The sequence below is a fragment of the Coregonus clupeaformis genome, unplaced genomic scaffold (genome assembly GCF_020615455.1).
Source record: "Coregonus clupeaformis isolate EN_2021a unplaced genomic scaffold, ASM2061545v1 scaf0230, whole genome shotgun sequence".
Lineage (NCBI taxonomy): Eukaryota > Metazoa > Chordata > Actinopteri > Salmoniformes > Salmonidae > Coregonus > Coregonus clupeaformis.
In genome coordinates, this window is record NW_025533685.1 from 113,496 (window position 1) to 130,000 (window position 16,505).

The 16,505-nt window shown below is 43.2% G+C and overlaps 2 protein-coding genes across 2 annotated transcripts in view; both read left to right on the forward strand.

Moving 5' to 3' along the window:
- The first annotated feature begins 5,985 nt into the window (after nucleotides 1-5,985).
- Nucleotides 5,986-16,505, forward strand: part of LOC121560649 — a 350,876-nt gene continuing 340,356 nt past the window's right edge. The window contains exons 1-7 of the mRNA XM_045214285.1: nucleotides 5,986-6,290; nucleotides 7,143-7,198; nucleotides 7,243-7,402; nucleotides 7,500-7,745; nucleotides 7,993-8,250; nucleotides 9,938-10,276; nucleotides 10,375-10,644. Coding sequence (XP_045070220.1) covers nucleotides 5,986-6,290; nucleotides 7,143-7,198; nucleotides 7,243-7,402; nucleotides 7,500-7,745; nucleotides 7,993-8,250; nucleotides 9,938-10,276; nucleotides 10,375-10,644 — 1,634 coding nt within the window. The remainder of the gene's footprint in view (nucleotides 6,291-7,142; nucleotides 7,199-7,242; nucleotides 7,403-7,499; nucleotides 7,746-7,992; nucleotides 8,251-9,937; nucleotides 10,277-10,374; nucleotides 10,645-16,505) is intronic.
- The window catches only part of LOC121560655 (histone H1-like), a 2,034-nt gene continuing 265 nt past the window's right edge, over nucleotides 14,737-16,505 (forward strand). Inside the window, exon 1 of the mRNA XM_041873577.2 lies at nucleotides 14,737-16,505. This exon is cut by the window's right edge and continues 265 nt beyond it. Within this exon, the coding sequence (XP_041729511.1) occupies nucleotides 15,011-15,634 (624 nt within the window). The 5' untranslated portion in view covers nucleotides 14,737-15,010 and the 3' untranslated portion in view covers nucleotides 15,635-16,505.

Consider the following 16,505-nt stretch of genomic DNA (forward strand, 5'->3'; position numbering starts at 1 on the left):
TTATCTGTTTAATACATGCACATATGAAGATGCTGTAGAAACTGTAATTCAGTAGGAATTGAAATTGAACAAAATTCCAATTCATAGTTGTATTGTTACAGAAAGATGGAGTCATAAAGTGCTATTGGTTTTCAGTGCCCCAACCCTGTTACTCATATCAGTCCTCATCACTCACCTGTATATCATCTGTGTTTTAAACTGTTTGTTCAGATTTCCTCTACTGAAGGATAATATAGAGAGGACAAGGAGAGAGAAGATATTCCTACTGAATCTGTGTCTTCAAGCAGCTCTCCATGAGAGAGGAACCATACAAACAACTGTAGAGAAACTGTTGTCACTGTCTGAAGTATATCACAGTCAGAAATGTGATTTCCTGCTGGATCTGTACTCACATGTGAAGGACTATGAGACTCAAACAGGCAGGAGTGTCCTTCCAGCATTACAGCCAGTTTACCAGTCAGCTCCTGCAGTTTGGTCCATAGACCTCTCAGAGAGAAAGGCCTCCCTCCTCCTAGAAGTGCTGAAACTCCAACCAGTTAAGAAACCAGTAGAGCTGAAGGACTGGTCAGATGAAGAGAGTGAAGTGAGGAGTTTCCTTCAGTGTCTGCCCTACATCTCACAGCTGAGGTGAGTCTGAACATGGGTGGTGGTTAGTGATTATGTGATGCTAGTGATTATTATCTTGTAGAAACATTGTAATATAAAACTTAGTGTTGGTGAATCTGGTAACATTTATACTCAGATTTCCTGACATAACAAATGTTGCATTACTAAATGTCACACATACATCATGTGAATGTCTCTAAAATTAAATAATTTTACATATAACCAAAGCACATTATGTAAATGTCAAACTACTTCATATATCTTTAGCTATGACTGGTTTCATGTGTTCATCCATGTCTGAATCAGCTGTTACTGTCCTTGTTGCAGTTTCTATTCATGGAGGTCTGATCACTCAAAGCAGATCAAGTTCCTGGTGGATCTCCTGTCTCAAGCAGCAGAGTGGGAGGAGCAGACAGGAGAGAAGACACTGAAGCTGGTATCATCAATGTGTACTTACAGCACTTTCCCCTTCTGTGATGATGAAGATGATGATGATTATGAGAATAAGGAATATCAATGGGATTTCCTGCTGGATCTGTACACACATGTGAAGGTCTATGAGACTGAAACAGGCAGGAGTGTCCTTCCAGCATTACAGCCAGTTTACCAGTCAGCCAGTCCTGCAGTCTGGTCCATAGACCTCTCAGAGAGAAAGGCCTCCCTCCTCCTAGAAGTGCTGAAACTCCAACCAGAGAAGAAACCAGTAGAGCTGAAGGGGCTGGTCAGATGAAGAGAGTGAAGTGAGGAGTTTCCTTCAGTGTCTGCCCTACATCTCACAGCTGAGGTGAGTCTGAACATGTGTGGTGGTTAGTGATTATGTGATGCTAGTGATTATTGTCTTGTAGAAACATTGTAATATACAACTTCAAGTGTTGGTGAATCTGGTAACATTTATCCCCTGATTTCCTGACATAACAAATGTTGCATTACTAAATGTCACACATACATCATGTGAATGTCTCTAAAAGTAAATACTTTTACATATAAACAAAGCACATTATGTAAATGTATAACTACTTCATATATCTTTAACTATGACTGGTTTCATGTGTTCATCCATGTCTGAATCAGCTGTTACTGTCCTTGTTGCAGTTTCTGTCCATGGAGGTCTGATCCCTCAAAGCAGATCAAGTTCCTGGTGGATCTCCTGTCTCAAGCAGCAGAGTGGGAGGAGCAGACAGGAGAGAAGACACTGAAGCTGGTATCGTCAGTGTGGACTTACAGCACTTTCCCCTTCTGTGATGATGAAGATGATGATGATTATGAGAATAAGGAATATCAATGTGATTTCCTGCTGGATCTGTACACACATGTGAAGGACTATGAGACTCAAACAGGCAGGAGTGTCCTTCCAGCATTACAGCCAGTTTACCAGTCAGCTCCTGCAGTCTGGTCCATAGACCTCTCAAAGAGAAAGGCCTCCCTCCTCCTAGAAGTGCTGAAACTCCAACCAGAGAAGAAACCAGTAGAGCTGAAGGGCTGGTCAGATGAAGAGAGTGAAGTGAGGAGTTTCCTTCAGTGTCTGCCCTACATCTCACAGCTGAGGTGAGTCTGAACATGTGTGGTGGTTAGTGATTATGTGATGCTAGTGGTTATTGTCTTGTAGAAACATTATAATATACAACTTCAAGTGTTGGTGAATCTGGTAACATTTATACTCAGATTTCTTGACATAACAAATGTTGCATTACTAAATGTCACACAGATATTGTGAATTTTTCTACATTTTGTGATGCTAGACATTTGTCTTTTAGAAATCTTGTGAATTTTATGTTTGAGACGTTTTGTAACATGAAACCTGAAAGTTTATACTCAGAATACCTAATCTACAAAACCAAATGTCCTGCATATTATGGAACTTTCTCTGTGACATGGTATTACGTTTCCATATGACAGGCATGTATTCATGTACAGTGAGGTCAAAGTATTGGGACATTGACACATTTTTGTTTTGGCACATTTATTTTGGCTCTGTGCTCCAGCACTTTGGATTTTAAAATGATTCAACTACAATGAGGTTAAAGTGTAGACTGTCAGCTTTATTTGGAGGGTATCTTCATCCATATCGGGTGAACTGTTTCGAAATTACAGCACTTTTTGTAAAAGTCCCCCATTTTAGGGAACCAAAAGTATTTGGGCATATTCACTTATGTGTATTAAAGTATTCCATAGTGTAGTATTTGATCCTATATTCCTAGAACGCAATGACTACATCAAGCTTGTGATTCTACAAATGTGTTGGATGCATTTGCTGTTTGTTTTGGTTGTGTTTCAGATTATTTAGTGTCCAATAGAAATGAAAGTTAAATAATGAATTGTGTTTTATTGTGTGGATGCTTCCATGATCTCGGATAATCCTGAATGAATCGTGAATAATGATGAGTGGGAAGGTTACAGAGGCATAAATATTATACCTTCCAAAGACAATGCTAACCCCTCCCTGTTATTGTAATGGTGAGAGGTTAGCATGTCTTGGGGGGTATGATATAAAATGCTAACCCCTACCTGTTATTGTAAATTCTTGACAAAAACATTCTAATTGAATCCAGTTTAATTCCAGGTTATCCCCTGATTTCCTAACATAACAAATGTTGCATTACTAAATGTCACACATACATCATGTGAATGTCTCTAAAAGTAAATACTTTTACATATAATCAAAGTACATTATGTAAATGTATAACTACTTCATATATCTTTAGCTATGACTGGTTTCATGTGTTCATCCATGTCTGAATCAGCTGTTACTGTCCTTGTTGCAGTTTCTGTCCATGGAGGTCTTATCCCTCAAAGCGGATCAAGTTCCTGGTGGATCTCCTGTCTCAAGCAGCAGAGTGGGAGGAGCAGACAGGGAGAGAAGACACTGAAGCTGGTATCATCAGTGTGGACTTACAGCACCTTTCCTTTTCTCAGTGGAGACAATTCTGAACAGAGTGATTTCCTGCTGGATCTGTACTCACATGTGAAGGACTATGAGACTCAAACAGGCAGGAGTGTCCTTCCAGCATTACAGCCAGTTTACCAGTCAGCTCCTGCAGTCTGGTCCATAGACCTCTCAAAAGAAAGGCCTCCCTCCTCCTAGAAGTGCTGAAACTCCAACCAGAGGAGAAACCAGTAGAGCTGAAGGGCTGGTCAGATGAAGAGAGTGAAGTGAGGAGTTTCCTTCAGTGTCTGCCCTACATCTCACAGCTGAGGTGAGTCTGAACATGTGTGGTGGTTAGTGATTATGTGATGCTAGTGATTATTATCTTGTAGAAACATTGTAATATACAACTTCAAGTGTTGGTGAATCTGGTAACATTTATACTCAGATTTCTTGACATAACAAATGTTGCATTACTAAATGTCACACATATATTGTGAATTTTTCTACATTTTGTGATGCTAGACATTTGTCTTTAGAAATCTTGTGAATTTTATCTTTGAGACGTTTTGTAACATGAAACCTGAAAGTTGATACTCAGAATACCTAATCTACAAAACCAAATGTCCTGCATATTATGGAACTTTCTCTGTGACATGGTATTACGTGTCCATATGACAGGCATGTATTCATGTACAGTGAGGTCAAAGTATTGGGACATTGACACATTTTGTTTTGGCACATTTATTTTGGCTCTGTGCTCCAGCACTTTGGATTTTAAATGATTCAACTACAATGAGGTTAAAGTGCAGACTGTCAGCTTTAATTGGAGGGTATCTTCATCCATATCGGGTGAACTGTTTCGAAATTACAGCACTTTTTGTAAAAGTCCCCCCATTTTAGGGAACCAAAAGTATTTGGGCATATTCACCAATGTGTATTAAAGTATTCCACAGATTATTTAGTGTCCAATAGAAATGAATGTTAAATAATGTATTGTGTCATTTTGGAGTCAGTTTTATTGTAAATAAGAACAGAATATGTTTCTAAACACTTCTACATTAATGTGGATGCTTCCATGATCTCGGATAATCCTGAATGAATCGTGAATAATGATGAGTGGGAAGGTTACAGAGGCATAAATATTATACCTTCCAAAGACAATGCTAACCCCTCCCTGTTATTGTAATGGTGAGAGGTTAGCATGTCTTGGGGGTATGATATAAAAATTGCCAACCCCTACCTGTTATTGTAAATTCTTGACAAAAACATTCTAATTGAATCCAGTTTAATTCCAGGTTATCCCCTGATTTCCTGACATAACAAATGTTGCATTACTAAATGTCACACATACATCATGTGAATGTCTCTAAAAGTAAATACTTTTACATATAAACAAAGCACATTATGTAAATGTATAACTACTTCATATATCTTTAGCTATGACTGGTTTCATGTGTTCATCCATGTCTGAATCAGCTGTTACTGTCCTTGTTGCAGTTTCTATCCATGGAGGTCTGATCCCTCAAAGCAGATCAAGTTCCTGGTGGATCTCTGTCTCAAGCAGCAGAGTGGGAGGAGCAGACAGGAGAGAAGACACTGAAGCTGGTATCATCAGTGTGGACTTACAGCACCTTTCCTTTTCTCAGTGGAGACAATTCTAAACAGAGTGATTTCCTGCTGGATCTGTACTCACATGTGAAGGACATGAGACTCAAACAGGCAGGAGTGTCCTTCCAGCATTACAGCCAGTTTACCAGTCAGCTCCTGCAGTCTGGTCCATAGACCTCTCAAAAAGAAAGGCCTCCCTCCTCCTAGAAGTGCTGAAACTCCAACCAGAGAAGAAACCAGTAGAGCTGAAGGGCTGGTCAGATGAAGAGAGTGAAGTGAGGAGTTTCCTTCAGTGTCTGCCCTACATCTCACAGCTGAGGTGAGTCTGAACATGTGTGGTGGTTAGTGATTATGTGATGCTAGTGATTATTGTCTTGTAGAAACATTGTAATATACAACTTCAAGTGTTGATGAATCTGGTAACATTTATACTCAGATTTCTTGACATAACAAATGTTGCATTACTAAATGTCACACCGATATTGTGAATTTTTCTTAAATTTTGTGATGCTAGAAATTTGTCTTTCAGAAATCTTGTGAATTTTATCTTTGAGACATTTTGTAACATGAAACCTGAAAGTTTATACTCAGAATACCTAATCTAATCAAGGTATATTAGTGTTTTATATTTCATTAATCTTTAACAAATGTTGTTCTTCCACTTTGACATTACAGAGTATTTTGAGTAATCTCTTGACAAAAACATTCTAATTGAATCCATTTTAATTCCAGGTTGTAACACAACAAACGTATGTAAGGGGATTGAATACTAATGCAAGGCACTGTATGTACAAACATTGCTGTAACTTTAACCTCATAGTCATTGTATCATGTCAAAGTGCTGGAGTACAGAGCCAAAACAACAACAAATGTGTCACTGTCCCAATACTTTTGGACTGTCCTAAATGTCTGATTTCATGTCCCCCATGTTCTGCTGTTTCAGCTGTGATGATGACAGGTTCTTCCAGAGGGTGTGTGAATCCGTCCCTGTGAGGTCCAGAGAGGAGGACCAGCAGTTGGCCTCTCTCCTCCAGGCCTTGGGCTCCACCCTGTCACTGGGAGGAGAGTTACCCAGGAAAACCTGCAGGTCTGTGGGGAGAGTCCTGGGTCTCTGTGCCTCCAGAGTGGACCTCACTCTTACCCCCAGCAAGATCTCTCTCCAAGGAGCCTTACTTATTGTGAGACATGAGTCAAAGCTACACAAGCTCAGGTATGTTCAGTAAGACAGCTTTTACAGGTGTTGGGTTCTAACTTGAAACAATCCTTATTCATGTTACCATATTAGAACTGGGTGAATGCAAATCTACTGGGGGAGAAAGGGGGAAAGTTGACATTCTGTCAGAACATGTCATTGTTAAATCTCATGTATCCTATGGAGAGGAGAAGGGGTAATCTCATGTATCCTATGGAGAGGAGAAGGGTAATCTCATGTATCCTATGGAGAGGAGAAGGTAATCTCATGTATCCTATGGAGAGGAGAAGGGTATTCTCATGTATCCTATGGAGAGGAGAAGGGTAATCTCATGTATCCTATGGAGAGGAGAAGGGTAATCTCATGTATCCTATGGAGAGGAGAAGGGTAATCTCATGTATCCTATGGAGAGGAGAAGGGTAATCTCATGTATCCTATGGAGAGGAGAAGGGTAATCTCATGTATCCTATGGAGAGGGGAGAAGGGTAACCGTCTGGTTTCAGTGTAGGACAGCCGTGAGTTAGGGAGGAGGGAGGAGTTCGGGCCGAGGTCAGGTCAGATGAAGTGAGGAGGAACAGTCCCCACTTCAGTTCCTGCCTAGCAACAGAGATGTATTGGCTGTCCAGAGGTGCAAGGTTAGAGACTCCGCCTAAATATATGTGCTTGTGTAAACATGTCTTGGTCCTTTCAGCTGTTTGACCCAGTGAGTGAATAAACCTGGTTTGAGCATGGACTAGTTGTCCGTTAGGTTCTGACAAACAGAGTGAAGAACTTGCACTGGTCTATTGAATAGTTTATTTTCCTATTGAGCATTTTATCTGACAAGGTTTCTCTGTTTAAAGTGACTTGAGTTTTGTCTTTTCATTCCAGGCTGAATGTGGGCATGGCAGTGAAACTGTCCAGACTGGTTAGGAGGACAGGGAGAGGTGCTACTCCACTGACTGTCCCAGAGCTCTCCCTGGTCCAAAAGAGCAACCAGCCACCAGAGAGAGAGTGTTATCCAGGGCTCTGAGTAGTGTGGCATCCCTGCTGAGACTCTGGAGGGTTCAGTGTCTGGACCTGACTGACTTCTGGATCCAGGGTCACTCTCTCATCACACTGCTGTGTCACCAGGGACCTCTCTCTCTCAGGTCAGTCCGAAGCTGATGTTTTTAGAAGTAGAAATAGGAACTTCATTCATGTGTTTTTCTTCATATATCTGACTGCCTTTATGTTCCAACCTCCTAGACTGAACTCAGACACTCTGCAGCAGCTGACTGTAGTTGTGTATGAAGCTCAGGACAAGGACTTGACTCAGTGGTTCCTGGAGAAGGTTGGTGGAGACCTGACCTCCTGCAGGCTGGACCTGGAAGTGCTTCTCTCTCTGCTGCAGCATTCAACCCACAACATCACTGTGGACCTCAGGAAAAATATACTCCTAGAGAAGTACATCTCAGATCTTCTCCCCTTTCTGGGAAGGGTTATATTCAAGAGGTGGGAGAACTTCTTTCTCTATTCAGACTTTCTAGAAAGAAGAACATAACTATTTATATCCAGTGACATGTTGTTCTGAGTGATCCTCTGTAATATCATTAGGGTTTTATTCAAGAGGTGAGAGATCTTTATTCAATATTTATAGACTTTAATTATTAATGTCCTATCCAGCCAGTTGTTGCTATGTGAGTTATCCTTTATGAAACCTTGACATAACCACAACAATCCATTCTCCATGTTTGTTCAGGTCCAGTTCCAGCTTTGTAAAGTCCACCATCAGACAGATCTATGACAGCAGAGCCAGTGACTGTGTGTCCAGTTTGTTGAGGTCTTCAGACCATTGGATCAACCTGAACAGCAGAGAGCTGGACAGAGTGGACTGTACTGCTCTGGGTTTTACCCTGCAGCACTGCCACCAAGTCAAAGTCAACCTGCTGTGGACCTCCATACCACCGGGGGAGATAGAGAGCATCCTGCCTCTTCTGGACAGAGTCTCCCAACTCAGGTTTAGTTGGCACTTTTTGACCCTGCTAGAATGGATAGAACTATGAGGCTTTCCACTTTCTGACTGATTTAACCATTAACCCTAACCTTAATCTAATGCACTTAACTTTAACCTCACCTAGGAGTGAAATTTTTGATTTGATTTATTTCACCTTTATTTAACCAGGTAGACCAGTTGAGAACAAGTTCTCATTTACAACTGCGTCCTGGCCAAGATAAAGCAAAGCAGTGCAATAAAAACAACAACACAGAGTTACATATGGGGTAAAACAAAACATAAAGTCAAAAATACAACAGAAAATATATATACAGTGTGTGCAAATGTAGTAAGTTATGGAGGTAAGGCAAAAAATAGGCCATAGTCCAAAATAATTACAATTTAGTATTAACACTGGAGTGATAGCTGTGCAGAAGATGATGTGCAAACAGAGATACTGGGGTGCAAAAGAGCAAAATAAATAACAATATGGGGATGAGGTAGTTGGGTGGGCTAATTTCAGATGGGCTGTGTACAGGTACAGTGATCGGTAAGCTGCTCTGACAACTGATGCTTAAAGTTAGTGAGGGAGATAAGTGTCTCCAGCTTCAGAGATTTTTGCAGTTCATTCCAGTCATTGGCAGCAGAGAACTGGAAGGAATGGCGACCAAAGGAGGTGTTGGCTTTGGGGATGACCAGTGAGATATACCTGCTGGAGCGCAGACTACGGGTGGGTGTTGCTATGGTGACCAGTGAGCTAAGATAAGGTGGGGATTTGCCTAGCAGTGATTTATAGATGACCTGGAGCCAGTGGGTTTGGCGACGAATATGTAGTGAGAGCCAGCCAACGAGAGCGTACAGGTCACAATGGTGGGTATTATATGGGGCTTTGGTGACAAAACGGATGGCACTGTGATAGACTACATCCAATTTGCTGAGTAGAGTGTTGGAGGCTATTTTGTAAATGACATCGCCGAAGTCAAGGATCGGTAGGATAGTCAGTTTTACGAGGGCATGTTTGGCAGCATGAGTGAAGGAGGCTTTGTTGCGAAATAGGAAGCCGATTCTAGATGTAACTTTGGATTGGAGATTCTTAATGTGAGTCTGGAAGGAGAGTTTACGGTCTAACCAGACACCTAGGTATTTGTAGTTGTCCACATACTCTAGGTCAGACCCGCCAAGAGTAGTGATTCTAGTCGGGCGGGTGCAAGCAGCGTTCGATTGAAGAGCATGCATTTAGTTTTACTAGTGTTTAAGAGCAGTTGGAGGCTACTGAATGAGTGATGTATGGCATTGAAGCTTGTTTGGAGGTTTGTTAACACAGTGTCCAATGAAGGGCCAGATGTATACAAAATGGTGTCGTCTGCGTAGAGGTGGATCTGAGAGTCACCAGCAGCAAGAGTGACATCATTGATATACACGGAGAAAAGAGTCGGCCCGAAAATTGAACCCTGTGGCACCCCCATAGAGACTGCCAGAGGTCCAGACAACAGGCCCTCCGATTTGACACATTGAACTCTATCTGAGAAGTAGTTGGTGAACCAGGCGAGGCAGGAATTGAAGGGGAACGCCTGGGAGTTGACATGATAAACCGAGTTGTAGTGTGTTTATCAGTGTTTTAATGTGTGATGGTGTTTAAATACGTCTCTGTCTGTCTCTGTCTCTGTCTCTGTCTCTGTCTCTGTCTCTCTCTGTCTCTCTCTCTCTGTAGTGTTGATAGGAGGTTACTGCTGAGTTTCCTCCAGTGCTGTGCTGCCTCTCAGATCCAGCAGGGGGCACCACCACCACCAACAGCAGTATGGCTGCTCAGGTCTCTGCACTACAGGCTGGACTTCTCCTGCTCCTCCTCTGTGGACCTGTCAGCTCAGGACCAGGAGGAGGCTCTGTGTCTGACCACTGACCACTGCAGGGCCATCCACTCTGTTCTGAAGCAGAACCAACACAGCACCCAGCTGGTCCAGAACCAGGTGCAGATCATCCTAAGAGACTGTGAGGTGGAGGACAGAGCACTGAGGGAGCTGCTTCCCATCCTGCATATTGTCAAGCTGAGGTTAGACACACAAAGACAAACATTTAACCAACTAGTTCATCAGTAGGAGTTAGACCTACTCTGTGTCATAATGTTATCTCTGCCTCTTGTCCTGTCAGCCCCAGCAAAGCTCTGCTACGTCAGCTGCTGGACCTTGTGTGTGAGGGGATTGAAGAGGGGGTGCTGAGGCACGCAGAGTCCCTGTGCAGAGCCCTGGATGGAGAGCTGGACCTCAGTGAGACCAGGCTGGACCAGAAGGCCTGTGGATCTCTGGCCCTGGTTCTGGAACACTCAGAGGGGCTGTCAGAACTGGACCTCAGCCACTGTCAACTCACAGACCACCACCTACAGGCCCTGATCACACACCTGCACAAAGTACAAGTCCTGGAGTGAGTGGCTTTCACTCTGTGTGTGTGTGTGTGTGTGTGTGTGTGTGTGTGTGTGTGTGTGTGTGTGTGTGTGTGTGTGTGTGTGTGTGTGTGTGTGTGTGTGTGTGTGTGTGTGTGTGTGTGTGTGTGACTACATGACAAATGTCTGATCACTCGTGTTCTCTCTCTCTCTCTCTCTCTCTCTCTCTCTCTCTGTCTCTGTCTCTGTCTCTGTCTCTGTCTCTGTCTCTCTCTCTCTCTCTCTCTGTCTCTCTGTCTCTCTGTCTCTCTGTCTCTGTCTCTGTCTCTCTGTCTCTGTCTCTCTCTCTCTCTCTCTCTCTCTCTCTGTCTCTGTCTCTGTCTCTGTCTCTCTCTCTCTCTCTCTGTCTCTCTCTCTCTCTCTCTCTCTCTCTCTCTCTCTCTCTCTCTCTCTCTCTCTCTCTCTCTCTCTCTCTCTCTCTCTCTCTCTCTCTCTCTCTCTCTCTCTCTGTTGTAGCCTGAGTCATAATGACATCACTGATGCTCTGACTGGCAGAATAATCCAACTGGTCTCCACCAACACTTCAATACACACCGTACGGTAAGGGTGTGTGTGACGGTGAGCAGAGCGTGTGTGTGTGAGATCATATGGGTGTCTCTGTTGCTGGGAGCAACTGTTGGAGGATGGAGATCTGTTGTCTAATGTTCTACTAATGATTAATAATAGTAGTGTTCTTCTCTACAGACTCTTCAACAACAGAATCCAGGACAGAAGACCCTTCCTGACAGACAAGAGGTTTGAGATCTGGTGAAGATAATGTTGGATAATGACAGTATAATGTGGTCAATGTAGAAGGCTGGTTTGAGATCTGGTATAGATAATGTTGTATAATGACAGTATAATGTGGTCAATGTAGAAGGCTGGTTTGAGATCTGGTGAAGATAATGTTGGATAATGACAGTATAATGTGGTCAATGTATAGAAGGCTGCTTCAAAATCCCACTGATTGATCTGAGTCCAGAAAAATAGTGTTAGGGACAGGAATGTCTCGAGTGTCAGTGTAATGCGGTGGATAGAAGTAGATAGGACACAGAACTCTAAGAAACGTACTTTACTGAAAACAACACAGAAAACAAAAAACAATAACACACCAAATACACTATAACACTGCGGACCTGAATGTGTGTAAATATAGGGAATATAATCAAACATAATGGGGAACAGGTGCAAACAATCAAAACTAAACTAGACAAACACCGAAACATCGATCGGCAGCAGCTAGTACTCCGGGGACGACGAACACCGAAGCCTGCCCGAGCAAGTCAATTTTACAATAATTATATTTTTTGTTTTTTCTCCTGAACTACTTCTACTCTCAACCTCTCCGATCATTTTCATGATGTCCATCCGGTTTCTTCTATATGCCGTATCTTTCTAACTGTGCTCTTTCCCAAAAGCTCCCAACATACAACCTATATACTTATTATGGACACAGTATGCTTACATTATTAGTTATCTTGTTATTATTTGTTGTTAGTTGTTATTAGTCCCATCCTTCAATTCCATTCAACACCTCCCATCTATCTCTTAACACCATCCATATTGGATTTCTATTTGCCATATATATTTTAACTGTACTGTGATGTTTTACAAAAGTTCTGAACCTTTCTATTCTCATTGTTTCTACAGATTGTGAATTAAAAATATACATGTTTGCTAAAAGTATTATTATATTATTGACCGATTGACTATGACTTTTCAGATCACCCAGTAATGCTATCTGCACGGTTAGCTCCAGGTAAATATTGCAATCCTTTAGCCATTCCTGGACCTGTGTCTTTAATGCAAGGCCGACAGACAAGTTCCTTACTTTCTCCCTCTTCCACTTTCCTCTTCCATTTTTGCGGTAAGGCTGCAATTATTTGGTTGTAATTTTGGGTAGAGCAGACATTTCCATATGTTTTTGTTAGCTGCATGTGCAACATAACTCCACCAGTCCTACCGATGATATCATTTACCAAGATTATACCTTTTTTTTTTTTTTCAAAAAAAAAGTTTTTTTGTCAATTTGTATATTTGAGTTTAACCACAATATTTGTTGCATTATTTGTTATGTCGTTTCTGGAGGATTAAATTGAAATGGCAACCAACTTTCTATGGCTTGTTTTAGAAATAGTGATATTTGGGAGATGATTTCATTTTCAAATAATTGAAAGTGAGAGGTTGTAATCTGAATAAAGGGAAAAAGGCCATTCTTGAACATGGGGTGAGACAATCTTACTAATTTGCTAGAGAACCAGTTCGGATTTAAGTATAACTTTTGTATGACTGAAGCTTTTAGTGATAGGTCTAATGCTTTAATATTTCATAATTTCTGTCCTCCTAATTCATATTCATTATATGAATTGGGCCGTTTAATTTTGTCTGGCTTGCCGTTCCAAATTAAATGGAATATTTTTTTCTCATAGAATTTTTAAAAACTGTTCGCTAGGCGTAGGCAAGACCATAAGCAAATACAGTGGGGAGAACAAGCATTTGATACACTGCCGATTTTGCAGGTTTTCCTACTTACAAAGCATGTAGAGGTCTGTAATTTTTTATCGTAGGTACACTTCAACTGTGAGAGACAGAATCTAAAACAAAAATCCAGAAAATCACATTGTATGATTTTTAAGTAATTAATTTGCATTTTATTGCATGACATAAGTATTTGATACATAAGAAAAGCAGAACTTAATATTTGGTAGAGAAACCTTTGTTTGCAATTACAGAGATCATACGTTTCCTGTAGGTCTTGACCAGGTTTGCACACACTGCAGCAGGGATTTTGGACCACTCCTCCATACAGACCTTCTCCAGATCCTTCAGGTTTCGGGGCTGTTGCTGGGCAATACGGACTTTCAGCTCCCTCCAAAGATGTTCTTTTAGGTTCAGGTCTGGAGACTGGCTAGGCCACTCCAGAGAGAGAGTGAGTGAAAGAGAGAGAGAGAGAGAGAGAGAGAGAGAGAGAGAGAGAGAGAGAGAGAGAGGACTGAGTGAGTGAGTGAGTGAGTGAGAGATACAGTCTCTCTCTCTCTGTCACTCACTCTCTCTCTCTCACTCACACACTCTCTCTCACTCACTCAATCTCTCTCTCTCTCTGAGTGAGTGAGAGAGTGTGTGACTGAGTGAGTGACTGAGAGAGAGAGAGACTGAGTGAGTGAGAGAGAGAGAGAGTGTGTGAGTGAGTGAGTGAGAGAGAGAGAGAGAGGTGTGAGTGAGTGAGTGAGAGAGAGAGAGAGAGAGACTGAGAGAGAGACTGAGTGAGTGAGTGAGACTGCGAGAGAGAGAGAGTGTGTGAGTGAGTGAGAGAGATAGAGAGTGAGTGAGTGACAGAGAGAGAGATAGAGAGACTGAGTGAGTGAGTGAGTGAGTGAGTGAGTGAGTGAGTGAGTGAGAGAGAGAGAGAGAGAGAGAGAGAGAGAGAGAGACTCCCTCTATCTAGGCCTATATCAACGCGCCATAACCCATGGGGCGCCAGCCTCCATAGCGCCAGCCAGACACCAAGACCCACAGACACAAAGACCGAGGCGAGTCACGCTGCGGAGTCAAGCAGGTGAACAATATATTAGTAGAGACAGCCAACCTACCTACCTACCAGAAGACAACACACAATATCACTGTGTAGAAATAGTAGGCTACAAATACAACAACAACACTCACACTGCCAGTGCACAAAAATTACTAATACAATAACACACACACACAATGCAAGTAAGCATGTCGTAGGACTGTTTATACCATGTGGATCCTGTACATACGACGAATACAACCTGAAACTTGAGGTACAACACTAGTCTCAGCCAGGCCTCACAGGTGCATGTGTTTTAAGGTCCCCAAAAGAGCGCTTCTTTAAAACACCCCTGACCACATCAGGGGACCCCAAACCATTTGATTCCCTTGCCAGACATCTCGGCTCACTACACAACAAGTGCTGCTCGCAATCGGATGCACTTTTAGGCCATTTAGGAGACAAATAGCACAGGTAAACCAGTGCGCACCGCTCCACCCGACAGTCGAACGATGAGGTTTTGAGCGAGTAGCAACAAAATGCACGGCCCTTCCGCGGGCCACATGACTTTATTCTGAACGGAGACAAGTCTGCTCGCTGGGCCGTTCGCTTTTGGACCAAAAACACGGCTCCGTCGGTGACTTTTGGGCCGATATAGGCGAACAGAAAACACAAGTGAAAGAGCATTTGGCCAGCCCAGAGAAGCCGAGCTGGGTGCCTTGAGTCTACATGGTTCTCATGTCGCGTTTAAGGCCAGCCCCCTGCTCAGTGAGGAGCTTCAATAGTGCAGAGCAGCGTCTACAGCAAACTTCTCCTCGCAGACCGTGTGTGTGTACCGGACCAAACGACAGACAGACATGGCAGAAGTCGCACCAGCACCCGCAGCAGCCGCGCCGGCCAAGGCACCCAAGAAGAAGGCAGCAGCCAAGCCCAAGAAAGCGGGACCCAGCGTAGGAGAGCTCATCGTCAAGGCTGTGACCGCTTCCAAGGAGAGGAGCGGCGTGTCCCTGGCCGCGCTCAAGAAGACGCTGGCGGCAGGCGGCTACGACCTGGAGAAGAACAACTCCCGCGTCAAGATCGCAGTCAAAAGCCTCGTCACCAAGGGCACCCTGGTCCAGACCAAGGGCACCGGTGCATCCGGCTCCTTCAAGCTCAACAAGAAAGCTGTCGAGGCGAAGAGGCCCGCCAAGAAAGCCGCAGTCCCCAAAGTAAAGAAGGTGGCCGCCAAGAAGCCCGCCGCGGCGAAGAAGCCCAAGAAGGTAGCAGCCAAGAAGGCCGTCGCCGCAAAGAAGTCCCCCAAGAAGGCCAAGAAGCCCGCTACACCCAAAAAGGCCGCCAAGAGCCCCAAGAAGGTGAAGAAGCCCGCCGCAGCGGCCAAGAAGGCGGCAAAGAGCCCCAAGAAGGCTACAAAGGCAGCCAAGCCCAAAGCCGCCAAGCCCAAGGCAGCCAAGGCCAAGAAGGCAGCCCCCAAGAAGAAGTAAACCTATTACAAACAGTGTTCTACTCGACACATGTTATACCACAAAAGGCTCTTTTAAGAGCCACCCACCTCTTTCCATAGAAAGCGCATTGATTTCCATGTACTACCTGTCGTGAAAAAGAAATTACGCACACAACATTGTCTCACTCTGGGTGTGTGCGAAGGGAGAGGCATATACTAGAGGGCCAAAATGGCTTAGAAATTTGACCTCACGAGTGCACCCTCACCAGCCATTTATATATGAGCCACTGGGCTATTCCCGTTCAGAGGCAGGATGCTGTGATATGTTACAAGTGCCATGTAATAACAATACTATAGTGGCTTCGATTTCAAACTCAAGAGTGCACCCTCAACAGCCATATTTATATATGAGTCACTGGGCTATTCCGTTCAGAGGCAGGCTGCTGTGATGTGTTACAAGTGCCATGTAATAACAATACTATAGTGGCTTCGATTTCAAACTCAAGAGTGCACCCTCAACAGCCATATTTATATATGAGTCACTGGGCTATTCCGTTCAGAGGCAGGCTGCTGTGATATGTTACAAGTGCCATGTAATAACAATACTATAGTGGCTTCGATTTCAAACTCAAGAGTGCACCCTCAACAGCCATATTTATATATGAGTCACTGGGCTATTCCGTTCAGAGGCAGGCTGCTGTGATATGTTACAAGTGCCATGTAATAACAATACTATAGTGGCTTCGATTTCAAACTCACGAGTGCACCCTCAACAGCCATATTTATATATGAGCCACTGGGCTGTTCCCGTTCAGAGGCAGGCTGCTGTGATATGTTACAAGTGCCATGTAATAACAATACTATAGTGGCTTCGATTTCAAACTCAAGAGTGCACCCTCAACAGCCATATT